Source organism: Salmo salar, chromosome ssa09 (genome assembly GCF_905237065.1).
Source record: "Salmo salar chromosome ssa09, Ssal_v3.1, whole genome shotgun sequence".
Taxonomy (NCBI): domain Eukaryota; kingdom Metazoa; phylum Chordata; class Actinopteri; order Salmoniformes; family Salmonidae; genus Salmo; species Salmo salar.
In genome coordinates this window covers 50,831,633-50,857,566 of record NC_059450.1, presented here as the reverse complement: position 1 = coordinate 50,857,566, position 25,934 = coordinate 50,831,633, and the positions used below count along the sequence as shown (strand labels likewise).

The 25,934-nt window shown below is 42.1% G+C and overlaps 3 protein-coding genes across 17 annotated transcripts in view; 2 read left to right on the top strand and 1 right to left on the bottom strand.

Moving 5' to 3' along the window:
• The window catches only part of loxl3b (lysyl oxidase-like 3b), a 132,589-nt gene extending 122,311 nt beyond the window's left edge, over nt 1-10,278 (top strand). For all 9 annotated transcript variants that reach the window (XM_045723796.1, XM_014211695.2, XM_014211692.2 and 6 more), the window contains 6 exons: nt 408-567; nt 1,255-1,498; nt 7,771-7,886; nt 8,201-8,337; nt 8,645-8,756; nt 8,931-10,278. In XM_045723796.1, the coding sequence (XP_045579752.1) occupies nt 408-567; nt 1,255-1,498; nt 7,771-7,886; nt 8,201-8,337; nt 8,645-8,756; nt 8,931-9,004 (843 nt within the window). In that variant the 3' untranslated portion in view covers nt 9,005-10,278. The remainder of the gene's footprint in view (nt 1-407; nt 568-1,254; nt 1,499-7,770; nt 7,887-8,200; nt 8,338-8,644; nt 8,757-8,930) is intronic.
• A 3,787-nt stretch (nt 10,279-14,065) lies between these two features.
• On the bottom strand, nt 14,066-18,413 carry mrps26 (mitochondrial ribosomal protein S26). Its single transcript, XM_014211690.2, has 4 exons — nt 18,050-18,413; nt 16,599-16,745; nt 16,287-16,410; nt 14,066-16,112 (listed from the first exon to the last, which is right to left on the bottom strand). The coding sequence occupies exons 1-4, from the start codon at nt 18,265-18,267 to the stop codon at nt 15,981-15,983; spliced, it is 621 nt and encodes a 206-aa protein (XP_014067165.1). The 5' UTR covers nt 18,268-18,413; the 3' UTR covers nt 14,066-15,980.
• A 3,315-nt stretch (nt 18,414-21,728) lies between these two features.
• The window catches only part of alms1 (ALMS1 centrosome and basal body associated protein), a 38,509-nt gene continuing 34,303 nt past the window's right edge, over nt 21,729-25,934 (top strand). For all 7 annotated transcript variants that reach the window (XR_006771022.1, XR_006771023.1, XR_006771024.1 and 4 more), the window contains exons 1-5: nt 21,729-21,878; nt 23,317-23,377; nt 23,660-23,768; nt 24,591-24,735; nt 25,748-25,918. Coding sequence is in view for 4 of the 7 variants with exons in the window: in XM_014211684.2 (XP_014067159.2) it covers nt 21,837-21,878; nt 23,317-23,377; nt 23,660-23,768; nt 24,591-24,735; nt 25,748-25,918 (528 nt within the window). In the remaining 3 variants the exon portion in view is untranslated. The remainder of the gene's footprint in view (nt 21,879-23,316; nt 23,378-23,659; nt 23,769-24,590; nt 24,736-25,747; nt 25,919-25,934) is intronic.

Sequence of the window (25,934 nt, the reverse complement as noted above, 5' to 3'; positions counted from 1 at the left end):
GTTGATTATTGGAGTCAGGTGTGTTAGATGGGGGATGGGGAAAAAAAAAAAAGAAGGGGGACAAAAGTTGCCCATCCTTGATGTAGAAAATAAAAGGTCTCTTTGGCTGTCGCCATGGGTGAACCCATTGATTTAATACGTTTCGGTTGCAAATAGAACCCTTTTTTCACAGAGGGTTCTACGTTCAAGTCAAAAGGGTTCCAGCTGGAACCCACAACGGTCATTAGAAGGGTTTTTCCGTGGGGACACCTAAAGAACCCTTTTGGAATAATTTTTTTATATGTGTGTATTTGCACTTTGAGATACTGGAAAAGCACTTTATAAATCATAACCTCTTAATGTCTGGACTCTGTGTGTTTTTTTTGTGTTTATCCTGTCCCCCCCCTCCCCGACCCCAAATCTCTAAGGAAACATGGTACTGGGACAGTAGTAATGTAACAGAGATGGTGATGAGTGGAGTGAAGTGTACAGGGAGCGAGATGTCTCTGAGCCACTGCCATCATCACAGAACCATCAGCTGTCAGAAGACTGCTGCTAAGTTCTCTGCCGGGGTCATATGCTCAGAGAGTGAGTTAAACTGTTATGACACAATCATAAGCATTAGTAACACAGTAACAGAATCATAAACATTAATAAACCCCTATGATTCTAGAGTGGGTGACCAGAATGCTCAACCAGTATGAGCTAGATAAAGTATTGGTTTGTTATTATACATTCATACAGATACAGTATTGGTTTGTTATTATACATTGATACAGATAAAGTATTGGTTTGTTATTATACATTGATACAGATAAAGTATTGGTTTGTTAATATACATTGTAATCAACCGACACTAAAACTGAGCTGGGTATGGCAACTATATGTCAACGGTTTTAACATTACTACCCTCTTCTTTTCTCTTCTCCTCCTCCTCTCCTCCCCACTCCACCTCCCCTCTCCTCCTCCTATCTTCTCTTCATCCCCCGTTTCCTCTTCCTCCTCTCCTCCCCCTCCTCCTCTCCTCTTCCTATCTCCTCTTCATCCCTCGTCTCCTCTTCCTCCTCTCCTCCCCTTCCTCCTCTCCTATTCCTATCTCCTCCTCTTCCCTCATCTCTTCTCCTCCTCCTCTCCTCCCCACTCCACCTCCCCTCTCCTCCTCCTATCTCCTCTTCATCCCTCGTCTCCTCTCCTCTTCCTCCTCTCCTCCCCTCCTCCTCTCCTCTTCCTATCTCCTCCTCTTCCCTCATCTCCTCTCCTCCTCTCTCCTCTCAGCGGCGTCTGACCTGGTCCTGAATGCTCCCCTGGTCCAGCAGTCCGTGTACATTGAGGATCGCCCGCTCCACATGTTGTACTGCGCAGCGGAGGAGAACTGTCTGTCAAAATCTGCTGCTAGTGCTAACTGGCCCTACGGACACCGACGCCTGCTGCGGTTCTCCTCTCAGATCCACAACATCGGACGGGCCGACTTCAGGCCCAAGGCTGGACGCCACTCCTGGGTCTGGCACGCCTGTCACGGGTAACTATGGCAACCTAGTCATCTTAGAGCAGTGGTTCCCAAATGTTTTATAATCCCGTACCCCTTAAAACATTCAACCTCCAGCTGTACCCCCTCTAGCACCAGGGTCAGCACACTCTCAAATGTTGTTTTTTTGCCATCATTGTAAGCCTGCCACACACACACACACACACACACACACACACACACACACACACACACACACACACACACACACACACACACACACACACACACACACACTATACGATACATTTATTAAACATAAGAATGAGTGTGAGTTTTTGTCACAACCCGGCTCGTGGGAAGTGACAAAGAGCTCTTATAGGACCAGGACACAAATAATAATAAATCAATAATTCTGCTCTTTATTTAACCACATATAAAACGTATTTGTTCATCGAAAATTGTGATTAACTCACCAAAGGTTAATGAGAAGGGTGTGCTTGAAAGGATGCACATATAACTCTGCAATGTTGGGTTGTATTGGAGAGAGTCTCAGTCTTAAATCATTTTCCACACACAGTCTGTGCCTGTATTTAGTTTTCATGATAGTGAGGGCCGAGAATCCACTCTCACATAGGTACGTGGTTGCAAAGGGCATCAGTGTCTTAACAGCGCGATTTGCCAAGGGTAGGATACTCTGAGCGCAGCCCAATCAAATCAAATTTATTTATATAGCCCTTCTTACATCAGCTGATATCTCAAAGTGCTGTACAGAAACCCAGCCTAAAACCCCAAACAGCAAGTAATGCAAGTGTAGAAGCACGGTGGCTAGGAAAAACTCCCTAGAAAGGCCAAAACCTAGGAAGAAACCTAGAGAGGAACCAGGCTATGAGGGGTGGCCAGTCCTCTTCTGGCTGTGCCGGGTGGAGATTATAACAGAACATGGCCAAGATGTTCAAATGTTCATAAATTACCAGCATGGTCAAATAATAATAATCACAGTAGTTGTCGAGGGTGTAACAGGTCAGCACCTCAGGAGTAAATGTCAGTTGGCTTTTCATAGACGATCATTCAGAGTATCTCTACCGCTCCTGCTGTCTCTAGAGAGTTGAAAACAGCAGGTCTGGGACAGGTAGCACGTCCGGTGAACAGGTCAGGGTTCCATAGCCGCAGGCAGAACAGTTGAAACTGGAGCAGCAGCACGGCTAGGTGGACTGGGGACAGCAAGGAGTCATCATGCCAGGTAGTCCTGAGGCATGGTCCTAGGGCTCAGGTCCTCCGAGAGAGAGAGAGAAAGAAAGAAAGAGAAAGAGAGAATTAGAGAGAGCATAATTAAATTCACACAGGACACCGGATAAGACAGGAGAAATACTCCAGATATAACAGACTGACCCTAGCCCCCCGACACATAAACTACTGCAGCATAAATACTGGAGGCTGAGACAGGAGGGGTCAGGAGACACTGTGGCCCCATCCGATGATACCCCCGGACAGGGCCAAAAAGGCAGGATATAACCCAACCCACTTTGCCAAAGCACAGCCCCCACACCACTAGAGGGATATCTTCAACCACCAACTTACCATCCTGAGACAAGGCCGAGTATAGCCCACAAAGATCTCCGCCACGGCACAACCCAAGGGGGGGCGCCAACCCAGACAGGAAGACCACGTTAGTGACTCAACCCACTCAAGTGACGCACCCCTCCTAGGGACGGCATGGAAGAACACCAGTAAGCCAGTGACTCAACCCCTGTAATAGGGTTAGAGGCAGAGAATCCCAGATATCTGTCAGTGGCTTCTGATTTAAATTAGATTTTTACAGAACCGCTTGTTGCAATTTCGATGAGGCTCTCTTGTTCAGATATCGGTAAGTGGACTGGAGGCAGGGCATGAAAGTAATAACGAATCCAGTTGTTTGTGTCATCCGTTTCAGGGAAAGTACCTGCGTAATTGCGCACCCAACTCACTCAGGGTTTCGCTATATCACATTTGACATTGTCCGTAAACTTGAGTTCAATGCTCATATTAGATATTATATTAGATTATATTAGATTAGTTAATATTAGATTAGATTAGTTGATATTAGATTAGTTAATATTAGATTAGATTAGTTAATATTAGATTAGATTAGTTCAGATTAGATTAGATTAGATTAGTTAATATTAGATTAGTTAATATTAGATTAGTCCAGTGGTCACCAACCTTTTCTGAGTCAAGATTACTTTCTGAATCCAAAAGCAAGCCGTGATCTACCGCTCAGATTTTTTTTTTTTATTACTTAAAAAAACATCAGTTTATGCTACATTAACCTACTGAGAAAGCGCGACACAAGCCACTAATAATAACTACACAAGTTTATCGGAACACTTTATTATACTCATTCATTACAGCTGCAGTGCTGGTTGTAGCATGAGTGGAAGTAGGGAGAACATGCATTTTATGACTTATAAAAGTGTTGAACAAAGTGTTGACAGTGCTGAATAACAAAATGTGAACACATTGCCTTTCCTGGCGCTATGGCTGATGAATCAAGTGCACCTATTGCCAACAGCGCTGAACGAAAAACAAAATAGGAACGCAAGGTTTTATCATAGTTTTTTTTTACAAATGTGCCTTGGAGATGGACCAGTTTATGAGGCTATGTGAGAGGTTACAGACCTACAGTCCAGTGTTCAGTTAGGCTACTATTCCGTTTAACCCATCTGAACAGTACAGTTCCCTTGACTCGCCATTTTGAAGTGTTTTGACTGTCGAATTTGTATATCGCATCACAACATCGCCGGTACTGCTATCGTCCTCTTTTACCACTTCACCAAATTAAACAGTTGGCTACTGTTCTCTCCTTTTCGCAGCTTTTCTCTTATTGAATTCAACTCTGACATTGTCTTTTTTTCCTCAGTGGATCGACGTTAACTTTTTCTGCCCAAATTCTCAATAAGCGTGTAATTGGCGCTCTAGTAAGGGCCTAACGTTTTAGGATTAGGCTACGCTCTAACGCCAGAAAGAAAAACCTCAATGTAGCCTATAGATATGAATTGCACAAGAATTATACATTTATGGATTTTTTATGCGTTGTTTCCTCTTTATTCAACTCACCTGTTATGAGTTAACCCACGCATCACTAGTCCCTGCCCATCTTCTGAAAAGGTCTGAAAGCCTACCTCTTTAAAGAGCATCTTAAATGAGACAACTCAGTCATATTGCCCCCTACTCAAAAGGCTAAATGAGACAACTCAGTCATATTGCCCCCTACTCAAAAGGCTAAATGAGAATGAGACAACTCAGTCATATTGCCTCCTACTCAAAAGGCTAAATGAGACAACTCAGTCATATTGCCCCCTACTCAAAAGGCTAAATGAGAATGAGACAACTCAGTCATATTGCCTCCTACTCAAAAGGCTAAATGAGACAACTAGTCTTATTGCCCCCTACTCAAAAGGCTAAATGAGACAACTCAGTCATATTGACCTCTACTCAAAAGGCTAAATGAGACAACTCAGTCATATTGCCCCCTACTCAAAAGGCTAAATGAGAATGAGACAACTCAGTCATATTGCCCCCTACTCAAAAGGCTAAATGAGACAACTCAGTCATATTGCCTCCTACTCAAAAGGCTAAATGAGACAACTCAGTCATATTGCCCTCTACTCAAAAGGCTAAATGAGAATGAGACAACTCAGTCATATTGCCCCTTACTCAAAATGCTAAATGAGACAACTCAGTCATATTGCCCCCTACTCAAAAGGCTAAATGAGATGACTAGTCTTATTGCCCCCTACTCAAAAGGCTAAATGAGACAACTCAGTCATATTGCCCTCTACTCAAAAGGCTAAATGAGAATGAGACAACTCCGCTATATTGCCCCCTACTCAAAAGGCTAAATGAGACAACTCAGTCATATTGCCCCCTACTCAAAAGGCTAAATGAGACAACTCAGTCATATTGCCCCCTACTCAAAAGGCTAAATGAGACAACTCAGTCTTATTGCCCCCTACTCAAAAGGCTAAATGAGAATGAGACAACTCAGTCTTATTGCCCCCTACTCAAAAGGCTAAATGAGACAACTCAGTCTTATTGCCCCCTACTCAAATAGCTATTTTACCAAGGATGGTGATTGAGCTTCTTATGTATCATCATAATTACACTTTTAGTTTTGTTTGGGGCTGATGAAAAAGCACCCAGTTTGTGTAAACGGTTCTTTATTCTGTGTGCGTCCTTTTTGAGCAGGGTGTTTCTTGGAGCCGTAGTGTATCCATATGGTTTCTTAGGTAGAATATCAAGACAGCTGGAACATTTGATGGGAAAATTAATTCCACGAGTGAATAGCTAGTGTTGCTATTGTTTTTATAAAATGTAATTGTTATCTTTAGTGTTAATAACTAATGTAGTCATTATCTTTAGTGTTGATAACTAATGTAGTCATTATCTTCAGTGTTAATAAGACCATGGATGTAAAATAAAAAGCAGGACCCACAGGGAAACCCCCCCATTGGTCGCTCCCCACCCAGAAACCCACCCATTGGTCGTTCCCCACCCAGAAACCCCCCCATTGGTCGATCCCCACCCAGAAGACCCTCTCTGTAACCCGTTCCCCCTTCCCTGGCCCCCCTTCCCCAGCCCCTCTCCTCCCTAGCCCCCCTCCTCCCTAGCCCCCAGCCAGCCTCCCTCCTCCCTAGCCCCCAGCCAGCCCCCCCTCCTCCCTAGCCCCCAGCCAGCCCCCCCTAGCCCCCAGCCAGCCCCCTCCTCCCTAGCCCCCAGCCCTATTTTGGTTCTTATGGCTTAAATAATAATAATAAAAACAATAAGTCAAACTAAATAAGTAACCAATTCAGACCTTTACAATTAAATTAGCAGACTGGACCAGTAAGGGTAGGTTATGAAGTTATCAGACTGGACCAGTAAGGGTGGGTAATACAATTATCAGACTGGACCAGTAAGGGTGGGTAATGAAGTTAGCAGACTGGACCAGTAAGGGTGGGTTATGAAGTTAGCAGACTGGACCAGTAAGGGTGGGTAACGAAGTTAGCATACTGGACCAGTAAGAGTGGGTAATGAAGTTAGCATACTGGACCAGTAAGGGTGGGTAATAAAGTTATTAGACTGGACCAGTAAGGGTGGGTAATGAAGTTATTAGACTGGACCAGTAAGGGTGGGTAATGAAGTTAGCAGACTGGACCAATTAAGGGTGGGTAATGAGGAAAAGATTATGAAAATTAAACCAGATATAACAGATATGACAGGTATAACAGATATGACAGGTATAACAGATATGACAGATATAACAGATATGACTGGTAGACAGGTATAAAGGATATGACAGATTTAACAGATATAACAGATATGACAGGTAGACAGGTATAAAAGATATGACAGATATGACAGGTAGACAGGTATAAAAGATATGACAGATACGACAGATACGACAGATACGACAGGTACGACAGGTACGACAGGTACGACAGATGTGACAGATGTGACAGGTATGACAGGTGTGACAGGTGTGACAGGTGTGACAGATGTGACAGATGTAACAGGTATGACAGATATAACAGGTATGACAGATATAACAGGTATGACAGGTATAACAGATGTAACAGGTATGACAGATATGACAGATGTAACAGATGTGACAGATGTGACAGATGTAACAGGTATGACAGATGTAACAGATATAACCACAATAATTCATAGTAATTTGCTAAAGAAAAGGCCACAGGAAGCGGAACTCCGTAGATGCTATCTTCAGATGAAGGAACTAACGGTATGTCGTTCTGGATAAGAGTGTCTGCTAAATTACTAACATGTAAAAGGTAAATGTCACAACAAAAAATTGAAAATAAAAACAAGAGTACTGTATCATACGGCATGCCACAGGTAACTATGGCAACCTCATATTCTATAATAATACAAGGTCAACCCAGAAGCTAAGTTTGCTGAGGCTGGAACAAGCAGGAAGTTGGGTCCTAAGAATCTGTTCTATAATCTAGGTTGATCATGTAAATGCTGTTATTTAAAAAAAATAAGCTTTATTTAACGAGGCAAGTCAGTTAAGAACAATTTCTTATTTTAAATGACGGTCTAGGAACAGTGGGTTAACTGCCTTGTTCAGGGGCAGAACGACAGATTTGTACCTTGTCAGCTCGGGGATTCAAACTTGCAACTCTTTCGGTTACTAGTCCAACGCTCTGACCACTAGGCTACCCTGCCGCCCCTACACTCTAACCACTAGGCTACGCTGCCGCAGCAGCACAGAATATAAAATAAGAGTAACGTTATATATCAGATGTTTGTAATAATTCTTCACTATTGTTGCACTCCCCATGCAGCCACTACCACAGCATGGACATCTTCACCCACTACGACCTGCTGTCATCCAATGGGACCAAGGTGGCTGAAGGACACAAGGCTTCCTTCTGTCTGGAGGACACCGAGTGTCACGAGGGTGAGTCTTGGGAGGCAAACCAATCAGAACAGTCTACTGGAAGTCCACCCAATCAGAACAGAGTCTATTGGCGTGCCATCCAATCAGATCAGACTTTTCTAGATGGCCAGCCAATCAAATATGGCCTATTTTGGGGTGTTAAGATGAGGGGTATCTTATCCAAGTGAAACATTTTGTATCTGGTTTTGGAGGATATAGTATTTTTGGTTAATAGTCTAATTGTTGTAAACTGTGTTCTCTCTATCTCTAAGAGATAGGAGTGTTCTGTGTTCTCTAGGTATCTCTAAGAGATAGGAATGTTCTGTGTTCTCCAGGTATCTCTAAGAGGTATGAGTGTGCTAACTTCGGAGAGCAGGGCATCACCGTGGGGTGTTGGGACCTGTATCGCCATGACATCGACTGCCAGTGGATCGACATCACCGACATCAAACCAGGAAACTACATCCTACAGGTGGACTACCATTTTTAAGAGGCGGTTAAAAAAAATCCTGGGGAGGCCCCCGAATCAGACATATAACTTCCAAAATGTGTAACTGCATGAAGTTTTGAAATATGGTAAACTACAAATTTGAATTGTCAAACTGTGTGAAATTCTTTTGCATTTATTCTTTCCCCCGTTGCTTTTTCATGAACCGTTTGAAAACTCACCAAGCACCCTTAGACCTCCAGACCAACTGCAGACCTATAGAGTGACAGAATTATTTTAGCGTGAACTCCATATCATTTACCTCTTGTGTTTGACGTTCAAATCCTTTCAGATTGTGATCAATCCCAACTTTGAAGTGGCAGAGAGTGACTTCACCAATAACGCCATGAAATGCAACTGCAAATACGACGGCCACCGGATCTGGCTTCACAACTGCCATATGGGTGAGAAGCTGTACCCCGAGATTTGTCATTTGAGTTAACTAACGTGTTTAATTGAATACTCTCCAGTCTGAATGGGATCTTATATAGGGAATATGGTGTCTTTTCAGACATACCCCTAGTTTGTTCCAGACTCTTCCACTGCTTTCTGTCTCTGACTGTCGGTTGCCCCTACAGGTGATGCCTTCAGTGAGGAGGCAGAGAGGAAGTTTGAAAAATACCCAGGACAGCTCAACAACCAGATCTCATAATCTGCCTAGCAACACACCAATCTCATCAGACCCCATGTACAAACAAAAAAAGGGGGGGGGGCTGATGCGTCTAATCATGTTCAACGATGGGACAACCAATCACCAACCCTTCATCACCTATCTACCTACCAGAAACCCAATTCATTATCAAATCCCAAACCAACCAACCAACCAACCAACCAACCAACCAACCAATCACAACCAACATCATTAAATCACAAGCAACATTCTACAGGGCAGCAGTCAGCAGTGATCTTAGACCAGGATTCAAATCCGAACGCATTTTGTCGACTAATGCACCTTTTTAAAAGGCATTGTTTTCCCGCGTTTGCAGAGACCGCATTCACGGTAAACGCTCCGTTATGTTGGCTCAAATGACCTTTAAAATGTCCAAGCTCGCTCTACCGCTGATCTACAGCTAGTCAGATTGAATCCAGGCCTTGACTGAAGGAGCCATGTTATATTACCATGTCATACAGTGAACGTGTTGGGAAATGCCAGTGCTATTGTTATTATACTTGAATACTTAGTGCTCTAAGATTTTTTTTTAACAAACTTATTTTAGATTTTTTATTTTTTTTGTTCAAATGTGAGTATATTATGCTACATTATGTCACAGAAGAACAAGTCATATGATATCATATCATACTGGTCTTAGTTAATGTTTGACTGATTGATGTCTGACGTGCAACCTTTTCATTCATGTTCTGTTAAAGTTATGAATTAAGTTTTATTTTTTATTTTGTCCAGTCTGTAGTTTTGAAAGGTGATCCAGAGGTGTATTCACTAGGAACCAAACAGACGCAAACGAAACAGGTGAAGGATCTACCTACATTTGTCCAATACAAGCTCTTTGGTTTCGTTGCAAAAAAACGTTTTCAGTTGTTTTGCTACGCTGTGCACTAATGAATACACCTCAGGAGAAGATGCTAAGTCCTAATTCTGCTACAAGACATCTTCATAATGACCTGTGGTATCACAGGGAACCATCCAATGTTGTTGCATCTCCATGTAGTTCTCATAGTTCACACGCGAAGATCTGTTTAGATACAATATATTCTAAAATCCTCAAATTCAAATCTGGACCTTGAAGCCAGTTCCACTGCTTTTTTCATTCTTCCCCTTTAATCAGGGACTGATTTAGACCTGGGATACCAGGTGGGTGCAATTAATCATCAGAAAACCCGTAGTACTCCGGACCCTAGGGTAAACGCAATATGTAAAGTGTTGGTCCCATGTTTCATGAGCTGAAATAAAAGATCCCATACATTTTCCATACTCACAAAATGCTTATTTCTCTAAAATGTTGTGCACAAATTTGTTTACATCCCTGTTAGACAGAATTTCTCCTTTGCCAAGATAATCCATCTACCTGACAGGTGTGACATATCAAGAAGTTGATTAAACAGCATGATCATTACACAGGTGCACCTTGTGCTGGGGACAATAAAAGGGCACTAATAAAGGTGCAGTTTATCACACAACACAATGCCACAGCTATTTTAAGTTTTGAGGGAGTGTGCAATTGGCATGCTGACTTCAGAAATGTCCACCAGAGCTGTTATCAGAGAATTCTCTACCATAAGCCGCCTCCAACGTTTTAGAGAATTTGTCAGTACGTCTAACCAGTCTCAAAACTGTAGACCACACATAACCATGCCAGCCCAGAACCTCCACATCAGGCATCCTCACCTGTGGGATCGTCTGAGACCAGCCACCTGGACAGCTGATGAAACTGTGGGTTTGCACAACCAAATAATTTCTGCACAAACTGTCAGACACTGTCTCAGGGAAGCTCATCTGTGTGCTCGTCTTCCTCCCTCCTTAATAACTTTTTAAATTACTTAATTCCTTGCCACCCATTCTGAAACTAACTGCAGCTCTTTGTTAAGTGTTGCAGTCATTTCAGTCACTGTAGTAGCTGACGTGTATAGTGTTGAGTCATCCGCATATATAGACATGGCTTTACTCAAAGCCAGTGGCATGTCATTAATAAAGATTAAACAAAGTAAGGGGCCTAGACAGCTGCCTTGGGGAATTCCTGATTCTACCAGGATTATGTTGGAGAGGCTTCCATTAAAGAACACCCTCTGTGTTCTGTTAGACAGGTAACTCTTTATCCACAATATAGCAGGGGGTGTAAAGCCATAACACATACGTTTTTCCAGCAGCAGACTATGATCGATGTCAAAATCTACCCTGAAGTCTAACAAAACAGCCCCCAAAATAAATGTATCATACATTTCTCTCAGCCAATCACCAGTCATTTGTGTAAGTGCTGTGCTTGTTGAGTGTCCTTTCCTATAAGCGTGCTGAAAGTCTGTTGTCAATTTGTTTACTGTAAAATAGCATTGTATTCCAGATGTTTACTAAGGGTTGGTAACAGGCTGATTGGTCGGCTAATTTGAGCCAGTAAAGGGGGCTTTACTATTCTTGGGTAGGAGAATGACTTTAGCTTCCCTCCAGGCCTGAGGACACACGCTCTCTAGTAGGCTTAAATTGAAGATATGGCAAATAGGAGTGACAATATTGTCTGCTATTATGCTCAGTAATTTTCCATCCAGATTGTCAGATCCCGGTGGCTTTCACACATGTTATCCAGATACTGACTATTAACACTTGGTGGTCTGTAGCAGCTTCCAGAATAGGCTTTAGGTGAGGCAGATGAACTTCTAGCCATATTACTTCCAACAGTATAACAGTATATATCAGTATTTTCAGTTCTGGTAGCGTTTTACCATTCTGATAGGTCATCCATAACGAGTTGTTTTCATTGGTTTGTTTTGGTGTTGAAGCTACAGAACACAGAGGTGAGTCATTTCCTTCCAGGTGGTCAGTTGTTTCAGGTTCTCTTTCCACAGGAGGAGGTAAGTCCATTACGGTTTCTGAGTGTCTCTGTGGTGTTGTTCATGTCTCTCTGTGGTGTTGTTCATGTGTTCAACAGGTGTCTCTGGGGTGTTGCTCATGTCTTTGTGGGTGTTGTTCATGTCTTTGTGGGTGTTGTTCATGTCTCTGTGGGTGTTGTTCATGTCTCTGTGGGTGTTGTTCATGTCTCTGTGGGTGTTGTTCATGTCTCTGGGGTGTTGTTCATGTCTCTGTGGGTGTTGTTCATGTCTCTGTGGGTGTTGTTCATGTCTCTGTGGGTGTTGTTCATGTGTCTCCGCTTCCTTCTGTAGATTCTCGTTTGGTGTTTCTACTGTGTAGGACCTTGGCTGGTGGTGTTTGTACTGTGTAGGACCTTGGCTGGTGGTGTTTCTACTGTGTAGGACCTTGGCTGGCCGTGTTTGTACTGTGTAGGACCTTGGCTGGTCGTGTTTGTACTGTGTAGGACCTTGGCTGATCGTGTTTGTACTGTGACTCTAAATTAAATAGAACCTTGACCATGTGACCTAGCCACCCCAAAATAACTGTGTAATGTTCACATCACACACCCTTTGGTTTTCTGAAAAGTGGATAAATGTACATATTTTACCTTCATTTACTGGTTACATTTTTGACTTACCTCCCTGATCTAATTGAGCAGCCGGATTGCAGTGGTAATGAATGTTGGTGTTTGTTTTGTACCTCAGACCAGGGGGCTTTGGAGGAAGACACACATATTGTGAATTGAGATCCTGCTATTTGTCTTGTCTTCTTCCTTGCCTGAGTGTCACTAGCCTCTAAAAGGGCCTGAGTGTCGTACAGCCTCTAAAAGGGCCTGAGTGTCGTACAGCCTCTAAAAGGGCCTGAGTGTCATACAGCCTCTAAAAAGGCCTGAGTGTCATACAGCCTCTAAAAGTGGCATCTGATGGCATAACGGGATTTCTTATAAGCGTCCGGATTAGCGCCCCGCTCCTTGAAAGCAGCAGCTCTAGCCTTTAGCTTGGTGCGGATGTTGCCTGTAATCCATGGCTTCTGGTTGGGATACGTATGTACCGTCACTGTGGAGACGTCGTCGATGCACTTATTGATGAAGCCAGTGACGGATGTGGTGTACTCCTCAATGCCATCGGAGGAATCCCGGAACATATTCCAGTCTGTGCTAGCAAGACGGTCCTGTAGCTTAGCACCCGAGTCATCCGATCACTTACATATTGAGCGAGTCACTGGTACTTCCTGCTTTAGTTCTTGCTTGTAAGCAGGAATTAGGAGTATAGAGTTATGGTCAGATTCACCAAATGGAGGGTGAGGGAGAGCTTTGTACACGTCTGTGGAATAAAGGTGGTCTAGAAATGTTTTGCCCTCTGGTTGCACACGTAACATGTTGGTAGAAATGAGGTAAAAAGGGATTTAAGTTTCCCTGCATTAAAGTCCCCGGCCACTAGGAGCGCCACCTCTGGATGAGCATTTTCTTGTTTGCTTATGGCCTTATATACAGCTCGTTGAGTGTGGTCTTAGTGCCAGCATCGTTTTTTTGGTGGTACAAAGAGGCGGCTATGAAAAATATAGATAAACTCTCTTGGTACTGTAGATAGTGTGGTCTACAGCTTATCATAAGGTACTCTACCTCAGGCAAGCAAACCCTTGAGACTTCATTAATATTAGATTTTGTGCACCAGCTGTTATTGACAAATAGACAGACCTTCACCCCTTGTCTTACAGGAGGCAGCTGTATGTTCTTAATGTCGTCGTTCAGCCACGACTCAGTGAAACATAAGATATTACAGTTTTTAATGTCCCGTCGGTAGGATAGTCTCAAACAGAGCTCATCCAGTTTATTCTCCAGTGATTGCACGTTGGCCAATAGGACGGATGGTAGAGGCGGGTTACCCACTTGCCGACAAATTCTCACATGCACCCCGATCTGCAGCCCCTGTCTCTCGGTCTTCTCTTCAATGCGATTGACGTGGGGTTTGGGCCTGGTCCGATATCTGCAGTAAATCCTTTGTGTCCGACTCGTTAAAAATAAACAAAAATCTTAGTCCAGTTTGAGGTGAGTAATCGTTGTTCTGATATCCAGAAGCTCTTTTCGGGTAGCAGAAACATTATGTAGAAAATCTCCTCCGGTGCCATAATAATAATTATAATAATTTAAACGATTTAAAGCCACATGACTCACAAGAAAGTAGTAGAGATGATCAATCAGGAAGAAACTATTATTTATTACATAATGTTCCCATTGTGTACTTGACAGATGAGATCTACAAGCTTGAAGCAAAGTCCATAGTTTGAAGTTTTACAACAGTTTCATAACCTGTAAATCCCCGCCATAACCAAACAAGTGGAGACATGGGTAATTGTGCCAGGAAACTGTTCATCATCACACACAGAGTAGGCTGTCCTTTTTAAGGGTTGAGTTCCTGCCACGAATACATCGAGACGCATGACAGATATTACAACGCTTGAGTAGGTAATTTAACAAATCAGGGCTGTATTCACAAGGAACCAAACAGAACAAAATGGAAGCAAACGAAACAGGGAGGGACCTATCTGAATTGGTCCAATAGAAACTAGGTTTGCGAATTGTCAGGGGCCTCACGATACGATATTATCCCCATTGTGAGGGACCTTGCCAAACATATTGGTCACTATATGTCTGCTGCAGAGGCAAGAGAGAGCATTAGAATTGTACATGGAGAAACTTGTTGTGTGTTTTGTATGTTTCTCAAATGTACATTGTATCTTTATATTATGACATTTAGTACAGCCAGAAGAGGACTGGCCCCCCCTCATAGCCTGGTTCCTCTCTAGGTTTCTTCCTAGGTTTTGGCCTTTCTAGGGAGTTTTTCCTAGTCACCGTGCTTCTACACCTGCATTGCTTGCTGTTTGGGGTTTTAGGCTGGGTTTCTGTACAGCACTTTGAGATATCAGCTGATGTAAGAAGGGCTATATAAATAAATTTGATTTGAAACAATTTTTGATAAATTGGAAATAAAGATAAGATGGAGAAAAATCTACAGGATGAACAATACTGGAGTTCTGGCCCAGGAACAGGGGGGGGTCTCCTTTTACAGTATCGCTATACACCGAGTGTACAAAACATTAAGAACACCTTCCTAATATTGAGTTGCCCTCAGAACAGCCTCAATTCATCAGGACATGGACTCTACAAGGTGTCGAAAGCGTTCCACAGGGGATGCTGGTCCATGTTGACTCAAGTGTCTCAAGGCTTAAAAATCCTTCTTTAACCCATCACCTCCCCTTCATCTACACTGATTGAAGTGGATTTAACAAGCGGATCATAGCTTTCACCTGGATTCAGTCTGTCATGAAAAGAGCAGGTATACTTAATGTTTTGTACACTGTGTAATATCATCAAAAATAACATTGCGATACGTAACTAATCGATTCCCCCCCCCCCACATTACTAACATAAACGGCACAATTTGCTAGGGTTTGGACAAATAACTACACCCCAGCTAACCACATCATGATTGAGCAAGACATTTTCTAGACGAAGGAGAAGTAGCATATTGTTTTTAAAACGTGTTCATGCTTTTCTCCTCTGACAATAAATAAAAAAACCTGCTGTTTCTAAGTGGGCGTGGTAGATATCACAACTGTTCAGTGAAGGACTCAGGTAGGATACACATGTCTATCCTCAATGAAACGTGGCTATCGAGGAAGGGAGTAGGCCTCTTCAGTTTGCCTACTAACGAATTGACATCTCAATAACTTATCGGTTTCCGGGTCACAGAGGAAGGAGAGAGGGTAGAGGACGGGCTTTTGCCCGAATGAGAAAAGGTCACACTGGCTTGTTCCAGAGCATTGTGTGATGCATTGTGGGTAAATTGTGACTGACTGATCTACAAATAATAATGACTAGTTTATTTATGATGCTAGGTGATTTGTAGATCAATCAGTCGCGACTCTCATACAGTCTCCTCTGAGGCCTCCAGCCAGGCTCCAAGGTGAAGTTTCCATTAGGTATAGATCCAGAATCAGCTTCCAATCCCACAATCCTAACCTTAACCATAGTGGGGGAAATGCTAAACTGAATCCAGATCAGAGTCTAGGGGCAACTTCACCCTACACTTCCAGCCATCCTCAGTCTCTCTCACTGCAGCACAGTCCTCTTCACCACGCGGCCATCTTTGTCGATGGCAAAGTTATAGTTCTTAGGGTTGTCCAGGGCTTCTTCAATACGCTGGTCCAGGTTCTCCAGGTTGATGAAGCTCTTGGCTTCCTCCTGGAACAGAGCCACGTATGTAGAGAGTTGGGACATTGATGCATTGACATGACACTACAACAATTCTAGTTTCAGAGGAAAACAACGTCCGCCAACATGGCGCCGCATTTGTTTACAACAAGGTCAATAAACGTAACTTTGGCTTTCAAAAAGGTTGACCAAACCTCTACATACCTGAATCCGCATTATCTCCTCTCCTTTCTCTTTAACAAAGCTTTCCATGGCCTGCTCTCGCAGAATAGCTGCCTCTGTCTTCTTGACCTCAGCAGCTTCCACCTCTTTCTGAACTCTCAGTTCCCTAAAGGCAGAGAACGAGAGAGAGGAGGGAAAGAGAATGTGAATACAGGACAGACATTTTCCATTAGGCTTCATGGATCATTTGATGGAGGTGGACATGAAAATGGCAGGGAAAACTGCTCTGCACTACATAAGGAATAGGGTGCCATTTTGGACAAATCAGAACCGGATGTCCTGTTCCTTCCTGACCTGATCTTGAGCATGCGAAGGTTCTCCTCCTGGTTCCAGGTCATGAGGGAGCGGTGCTCCTCCGCCTCCTGCTTCGCCCTCTCCTCCGCCAGGGAGCCCACTTCCTCTTCATATCTCTTCCTCAGCATCTCCTCCTTGAACTCCAGCCTGTCAACCACATCACACTAATCACAATCTCATTCATGGACCACAACATTATAGCCGTCTGTCTGTGTTCTCCATACTGAAACCTCTCCAAAACCCTTCTTCTGTAAAAGTGAAAGTGACCCAGTCAAATACTACTTGAGTAAAAGTCTGAAAGTATTTGGTTTTAAATATACTTAAGTATCAAAAGTAAATGGAATTGCTAAAATGTACTTAAGTATCAAAAGTAAAAAATCATTTTAACTTCCTTATTTTAAGGAAACCAGACGGAACAATTTTCTTGTATTTTTTATTTATTTACGGATAGCCAGGGGCACACTCCAACACTCAGAAAATAATTTACAAACAAAGCATTTGGGTTTAGTGAGTCCGCCAGATCAGTGGCAGTAAAGATGACCAGGGATGTTCTCTTGATAAGTGTGTAAATTGGACCACTTTCCTGTCAAACTGTAACGAGTACTTTTGGGTGTCAGGGAAAATGTATGGAGTAAAAAGTACATTATTTTCTTTAGGAATGTAGTGAAGTAAAAGTTGCCATAAATTTAAATAGTAAAGTACAAATACCCCCAAAAACTACTTAAGTAGTATTTGAAAGTATTTTTACTTAAGTACTTTACTGTTCTAATTATGTTGGTAACCAGTTTATAATAGCAATAATGCACCCTGGGGATTGTGGTATATGGCCAATATACCACAGCTAACGGCTGTATCCAGGCACCCCACGTTGCGTCATGAATAAGAACAGCCCTTAGCCGTGGTATATTGGCCATATACCATACCCCCTTGTGCCTTATTGCTTAATCATAGCAGTCGACGAGTTAAACGGACATCCATTGATGGAAAATGATCTGGCGAGTTTAATACGGGCAAATAATATTTTCTCTTGCCACATTTAAAATTCCTTTATTATGTCATATCTTGCAATAATAATCATTTTGAGGAAACCCACATTTTGATTCTAACGTCATTACAAGTTACTATGATATGAATTCTTAATTGGCTCAATAACGTTATGGAAAAAAAGTGTTTATTGTATAAATATGGCAACTTCTCTCTTGCTGTGAAAAAATAATTTGGGTCTAGTTTACTAACCATGGCGGAGTTAATGCCAACAAAATGACACCATATTTATCTTTATGGCTATGAATGGGATAACTGAATAGCTAACGTTACTTATTTATTATCAGTACTGAAACTAATCAGTCAGACAATTTCACTTTTATACACAACTAGCTATCAGTAACCTTAAGATTGAATCTTAAAGATTTTTGGTCTGAAACATTAAACGTGCATTGGTCTAGTCTTACCTCAGCGCTCTCATGATCAGGTCATATTCGGTGAATCTCTCCCTGAGGACCACCATCTCTACCGGGTCGACGGGAGGTGGCGTTTTGATGCGCCCCTCTTTGGATTTGGCCTTTGGATCGGTGCGGGTCTTCCTACCCCGGACAGCCTCAACAAGCACGGCTCCACGGGGGGCGAGAAGCCGGATTACCGGGTTACTTCTGGTAATAATTTGAAACATACTGACTGACAATCGACCTACTTACTCTAAAAATTTAATCGCAAATATTTACGTACAACTATCAATAAAATGCGTGTATGTATTTAGCGGAAACATACAAGTGGCTTCACGAAGCAGCCATGTTGATAAAATAAATCCCGGAAGCATTACCAAGGTTACGTAAATAACTTCCGGGTCAATGTCTAGGTTGAAGTTCAGACAGAACAATGAGACAGATATTTCACCGGATGTATAAATGTGAAGCATCTAGTTCGCGTTTCCACTCATTACCAAATAAGTTAGTGAGAGGAAGCCCAGTTACTTGAAGTGGGGGAAAAAATGGATTTTGGCCCTATATTCTTCACATTTTCTCATCGATAAAAATTTGATTTCAATACAGTTTTCTGTTTCTAAAACTAGAATCTGTTAAGAACAGAGTGGACATATTTTTTTGTAGACATTACCCGTTACAAAAATAAAACAGAAATAGGTTGTTTTTAAGGAGTGTAAGGACACTTCACAAACTTAACTCGCTAGCTCATGCTTGTCTCTGCCCACTATTATACATTTTCTGCCATTAGAAACGACAGGCTGTGGTCGATCTTGGCTTAGTTATACACATCTTTGGTTGAATGGTTTCCACTAAAAAGCACAGCCACAACGTCAAAATGGTCTATAATCATAAACATTTATGAAAACACAAATTACCTTTTTGGTCTTAATTTAAAAGATTAGGTTTAGCCATCTAATGCACATTCAGATGTTATAAATCAGCACTGCAGAGCTCTCCCTGTTATCTGCCGTGCCTTGATTGTATTACTGTTGATGATATCTGGAAATGTGCATGTACACCCTGGTCCATCTACTGTTGCTAGCCCCAATTCTGACTGGTGCTCTGATATCTGCTTCACTGATTTCTGCTCTCGTAAAAGCCTGGGTACTCTGCATGTTAACACTATAAACTTATTAACTAAAATGGATCAATTGAAAGTGTGGGTTCACAGCTCCAATCCAGATGTGTTGATCATTACTGAGACGTGATTATTACGGAAGAGTGTTTTGAATACTGATGTTAACCTTTCTGGTTATAACCTTTTTTGGCAAGACAGATCTTCCAAAGGTGGTGGAGTGGGAATCTTTACCAAGGATCACCTTCAGTGCTCAGTTGTCTCCACCGAGTCTGTCCCCAAACGATTTGCTGGTTTTAAGCATTCAACTTTCAAATAGCTCTTTGTTGACTGTTGCTGGGTGCTATCGTCCTCCATCAGCACCGGCCTGTACCCTACCTGCCCTAAGCTCTCTCCTGGCCCCTTACACTAAGTCTGAATTTGTCCTGCTAGGTGACCTAAACTGGGACATGCTTAAACCACCTGACCAAGTCCTAAAGCAATGGGACTTCTCAGATTCTTACCAATCCCACAAGGTATGACTCCAAATACCCAGAAGAGCCTTCTCTCCTCGATGTTATCCTCACAAATAATCCTGATTAGGTATCAGTCTGGTGTTTTATGTAATGACCTTATTGATCACTGTTTTACAGCCTGTGTTCGTAATGGCTGCTCAGTGAAACAACCTGTCCTGATTTGTCATAGACGCTTGAAAAAACTTTCATGAGCAAGCCTTCCTTCATGACCTGGCCTCTGTAAAATGATATAGAATCAGCTCCTCTGTCGAAGACGCTTGGACTTTCTTTTTTGATATTTTCAGTGGTATTTTTAACAAACACGCCACCATAAAGAAAATGAGAATTAAAAACAGGTTCAGCCCCTGGTTTGACCGTGATCTTGCAGTTACTCCACCTCAAGAATTGCATTTGGAGAAAGGCTCGGCACACGCATACTCAGGCTGACTGGCTCTCGTTCAGGCAAATGAGAAATAAGTGCACTCAGGCTATCTAGAAGGCCAAAGTTAATTACTTTAAGGAGCAGTTCTCTCTCTATGGGTCTAACCCCAAGAAGTTCTGGAAAACGGTTAAAGACCTGGAGAATAAACCCTCCTCCTCACAGCTGCCCATGTCCCTTAAAGTTGATGATGTCATTGTTACTGACAAGAAGCACATGGCTGAGCTCTTTAATCACCACTTCATTAAGTCAGGATTCCTATTTGACTCAGCCATGTCTCCTTGCCCGTCCAACATTTCCTCATCTCCCACCCCTTCTAATGCGACTATCCCCGATGCTTCTCCCTCTTTTTCCCGTGCCCCGCTACAAAGTTTCCCCCTGCAGGTGGTCACTGATTACGAGGTGCTAAAGGAGCTCCTGAAACTTGACCCCCCAAAAAACAACTGGGTCAGATGGTTTAGACCCTTTCTTCTTTAAGGTTGCTGACCGTATCATCTCCAACCTTTTTAACCTGTCTCTCCTATCTGGGGAGGTTCCCATTGCTTGGAAGGCAGCCACGGTTCGTCCTTTATTTAAAGGGGGAGATCAAGCTGATTATAACTGTTATAGAACTGCTATTTTGCCCTGTTTATCAAAAGTGTTGGAAAAACTTTATTGATGTCTATAGTATTCCCTCTGGTCTGCAATCTGGTTTCCGCTCAGGTTATGGACGTGTCACTGCAACCTTAATGGTCCTCAATGAGGTTTCCATTGCTCTTGATTTCAAGCAATGTTGTGCTGCTATTTTTATTGACTAGGCCAAAGCTTTTGATATGGTAGACCACGCTATTTATATATATATATGGTTGCTGATAATGGGCCTCTGTACACCTATGTAGATATTCCATAAAAGATCTGCCGTTTCCAGCTACAATAGTCATTTACAACATTAACAATGTCTACACTGTATTTCTGACCAATTTGATGTTATTTTAATGGACACATTTTTTTTGCTTTTCTTTAAAAAACAAGGACATTTCTAAGTGACACCAAACTTTTTGTTCAAAAGCTGGAAACGGCAGTTTACACAGAACCACCTTTGACAAATAATTCTCAGTGTGAAAACAAACTCTGGGATCAAACCACCTCAAAACAAGACATGGTCTGCCCCATTGTTTTCGTGACTAGTCAGCAAACATTTAAAAAAAATACATTTAAAAAAAAACAGATGTGTTTTATATATATATATATATATATATATATATATATATATATATATATATATATATATAGTAAACTAATTTAACACCAATAAACACATCTGTTTTTTTTTTTAAATGTATTCAGTAAATGTGTAACCTAGTAAGCCAGGAGCTGATTCATATATATATATATATATATATATACTATGAAAGATAGCTATGCCTTTTTGGTCAGCTAACGTTAGCATCTTTAGCTAAACCACATATGTGGAAGTTGATGACACAACCTTTAAAACTACAATGTCTTTCAAGCATTATATCAGTCAATATTTGTTGTGTTAGTATAAGATACAGATAGATATATGTCAAACATATATATATATATATTTTAAATTAAACAAATATATTTTACTCAACAGTTCAACACCTCTACATGTTTTTGCTCTTCCACTGCGTTAGATGTCGCAGTGAGGCAGATTCGAACTTGTTTCTTGTTGTTTTTTAGCGGGGTCGTAGCAACCGCCCTTCGATACGAACCTGGGCAGGAAGCGAAGCGTCGCTCGGCAACATGGAGCCTCAAGAGCTAACTTCTCCCGCAGACATCAACAGAGTAAGACATGTTCATTTTGTTGTATTCGCTACAAACAAACAGGCAATCTTTGGTGTGCGCAAAGTTACAGCGACTGAGGTATAAAATAACAGGACTTTAGACGAGACAAATGCGGAACCCCCCCTTGATTTAACGTTAACTAGCTAACGACGTTATCTAGCCGAGATAGCTAATTTAGCTAACAGTAACATGGCTAGATTAGCTAACGTTAGTTACATACATTAGTACAGGCACATAGAACAAGCAGCACAGTGGTGTGGGTTTACTACAGAAGCATTGAGGTTTAGCTACATTTATTTTGACCCATAAAACATTCACGTCTTGCCTGTTTCCCCTAACCACTCAAACCTAGGTAGTTAGTAACGTTAGTTATGATACAGTAACAAGCAAACTAACATATTTTCAGAGGTAGACGGGATCTAACAAATACTCCATCTAAACTTGAATCGCTTCTCAATTGCGATACGGCTCAAGAAACATAAAGCCCTTTACATTCATATCACATCAACATACATTCACAAATGAAAAATATACACTTCCTGTATACTGTGTTAATAATCGGCTTTATCACAGTTACAGCCAACAGTATGTTTCAGTGGACACGCTTCTGGTGGCCATCTGTTACACACAAGTGTTAGGAGCATGCGAGACAGATCGCTAATTCGATCATGTGGTCCCTCTGTCTTCCGTAACCATGCGCTGTAACATGGAGATATGGCCGTGTGGAAACACTAACCTTATAAATGTGTGTATCAATGTAACCTTTTTTTAAAAAAACACGTAATTGTTTTACAAATTCTCGCCGATATAAAAGATAATGTAGGTCCTACAGGCCCTGGTTTCTGCCTTAACAGCACTATCAACAAGGCAGGTCCTACAGGCCCTAGTTTCTACCTTCTTAACAACACTATCAACAAGGCAGGTCCTACAGGCCCTAGTTTTGTCACACCTGGACTACTGTTCAGTGGTGTGGTTAGATGCTAGAATGAGGGACTTGGGAAAATTTGCTCAGAACTATTTGATTTTGAACAGGGCAGAACGGCTGGCCCTTGGATGTACATGTCATATATATATATATATATATATATATATATATATATATATATATATATATATATATATATATATAAATAAATAATGACCCTACAGAACTGAGAGCCATGGTCAAGAGCTAGCTTACTAGCCAGTCAACATAACTTATTAGGTTGCTGGAGCTGTCACCCTCAGGTCTGTCACCGAGTAGAAGGGAAGTAATCTAGCTGCTGTCTATGATCCACAATTAATAGCAACTAGCTATAGCTATGCAGATGTGCTAATGCTCCTATGTTCAGAACATGAACTATTGTTTTGAAGACTTAGTGTTTTATTCTGTGATGTTGCGGTTTTATTGAGGAGTTGGTGTTTTTTGTTGTTGTTTTAATTTTTTTCCATGTTTCAGAGGACTGAGTCATGGTTTCATCTCCCAGCAGAAGAAGACAGGAGTCAGTTCCTGGGTCTGGGTAAGACACCAGTCCACCTTGCTATGGAGGTTCAGTCTCAGCACTGTGTTAACCATACGTACAGACACACTTTCAACATGACAAGGAACTGACAACTCCAACAACAACAAGATGACAGATTTTGCTCTTTGAAATTAGCCGTCTGTCTGTTTCTCTCATAAAACAACCTTTCTGTTATGTTTTGTAACATGGGTCTCACAGAGGAATTAATCACCAGCAAAGATAACATTGTAATACATGTCGTTGTTTTTAATATGTTGGCTTTTTTTTTTCTTCCATTAGAATTTCAGGACAGTCGTCTGTCACCTGCCCTTGCTCTGCTACCAGAGTATGACTTCTCGGGATACTCTCTCTTCCAACAAACAACAGACTTAGAGTTTGCCCCTTTAAGGTAATGCTTTCTTCATTAGAAAATCAAATTGTTTATTAAAATAATAGTTTCATTACTATAATGAACAAAAGTCACTATATCAGTATGAATAGTTTTAGAGCAAACATCACTATATCAGCACCCACCTGTAGCATGCGCTCCAGCAGGTATATCTCACTAGTCACCCCTAAAGCCAATTCCTCCTTTGGTCGTCTTTCCTTCCAGTTCTCTGCTGCCAATGACTGGAACGAACTGCAAAAATCTCTGAAGCTGGAGACTCATATCTCCCTCACTAGCTTTAAGCACCAGCTGTCAGAGCAGCTCACAGATCACTGCACCTGTACATAGCCCATCTGTAAACAGCCCATCCAACTACCTCATCCCCATACTGTATTTTATTTATTTATCTTGCTCCTTTGCACCCCAGTATCTCTACTTGCACATTCATCTTCTGCACATCTACCATTCCAGTGTTTAATTGCTATATTGTAATTACTTCGCTACCATGGCCTATTTATTGCCTTAACTCCCTTATCTTACCTCATTTGCACTCACTGTATATAGACTTTTTGTTTTCTTTTTGTTCTACTGTATTATTGACTGTAGGTTTTGTTTATTCCATGTGTAACTCTGTGTTGTTGTATGTGTCGAATTGCAAATGAGAACTTGTTCTCAACTAGCCTACCTGGTTAAATAAAGGTGAAATAAATAAAATAAATAAATGAAATCGTTAGCATGAAATAAAAATGACATTTTCTCTATCACTAAAGTGTATGAAGACTAGCTGCTTATTGAAAAGTAACCCATGCTTGTGTTATGCACTTCTCCTGTTTGTCTTGTCAGGGGATCTCCATACGTGTCTGTAGCCTCTGAGAGGTTTCTGACACCACGGGCCAAGAAGGGCAGTAACGGCGTTGTCCAGCCGTCTGACCCTCACCGTGCCTCTCTGTCCCAGCATCCTCTGGCCTACACCTCCACCCTGTCTGAGGTCAGCTGATCTTTCTCTACCTGTAACCTTCAAAGAGTAACCAATGCTTGCTACTTCTTGTCCCTTTTACTGTGCTAGCCCGCCAAATGTAGCTAACACCGCCAGATCAGAGCTAAATGTAGCTAACACCACCATATCACAGAGCTAAATGTAGCTAACACCACCAAATCACAGAGCTAAATGTAGCTAACACCGCCAGATCACAGAGCTAAATGTAGCTAACACCACCATATCACAGAGCTAAATGTAGCTAACACCGCCAGATCACAGAGCTAAATGTAGCTAACACCGCCAGATCACAGAGCTAAATGTAGCTAACACCGCCAGATCACAGAGCTAAATGTAGCTAACACCGCCAGATCACAGAGCTAAATGTAGATAACCACCAGATCACAGAGCTAAATGTAGCTAACACCGCCAGATCACAGAGCTAAATGTAGCTAACACCGCCAGAGGAAACAAAGAATAAACAGAAAATTAACATTGTCTGGTGATATTGTTTAGTGGATCTGGTAGCAACAAGACAATTATAATAATTATTTAGGGGGTGTTTATATTTGTCCTGTTAGACACTGGTACAACTGTGTATTGGAAATGTGTTTCTCGCATATCCCAACTCCCCCCTAGACACCCCTAGGTAGTGGGGCCAGGTTTACCATTGTCACCAGCGCCCCTGGAGCAATTAGGGTTAAGTGCCTTGCTGAAGGGCACAAGTGACATATTTTTCACCTTGTCTGCTCTGGGATTCGAACCAGTGACTTTTCAGTTACTGACCCAAATGCTCTACTCTCGAGGCTACCTGATGCCCCGTAGCTGGTTTTGTTTTTGTGTTTGGTACGATTTATGCTGTCTGTCTCAGCACCCTCTGGGTCACACCTCCACCCTGTCTCAGCATCCTCTGGGTCACACCGACACCCTGTCTCAGTCCTGAGATGTATTCTTTCTGTCTCAGCATCCTCTGGGTCACACCTCCACCCTGTCTCAGTCCTGAGATGTATTCTTTCTGTCTCAGCATCCTCTGGGTCACACCTCCACCCTGTCTCAGTCAGAGGAGATGGCCAGTAGCTGCTGCTCCCTGTCCGAACACAGCATGTCCCCTGGTGACGGGTTGGGACAACCAGAGGAGGACCGCTACCCAGTCACCGTCAGGGATAACGAGGGGCAGAAGACTCATCGTTCTGGGGTACTGGTCGGGGGCA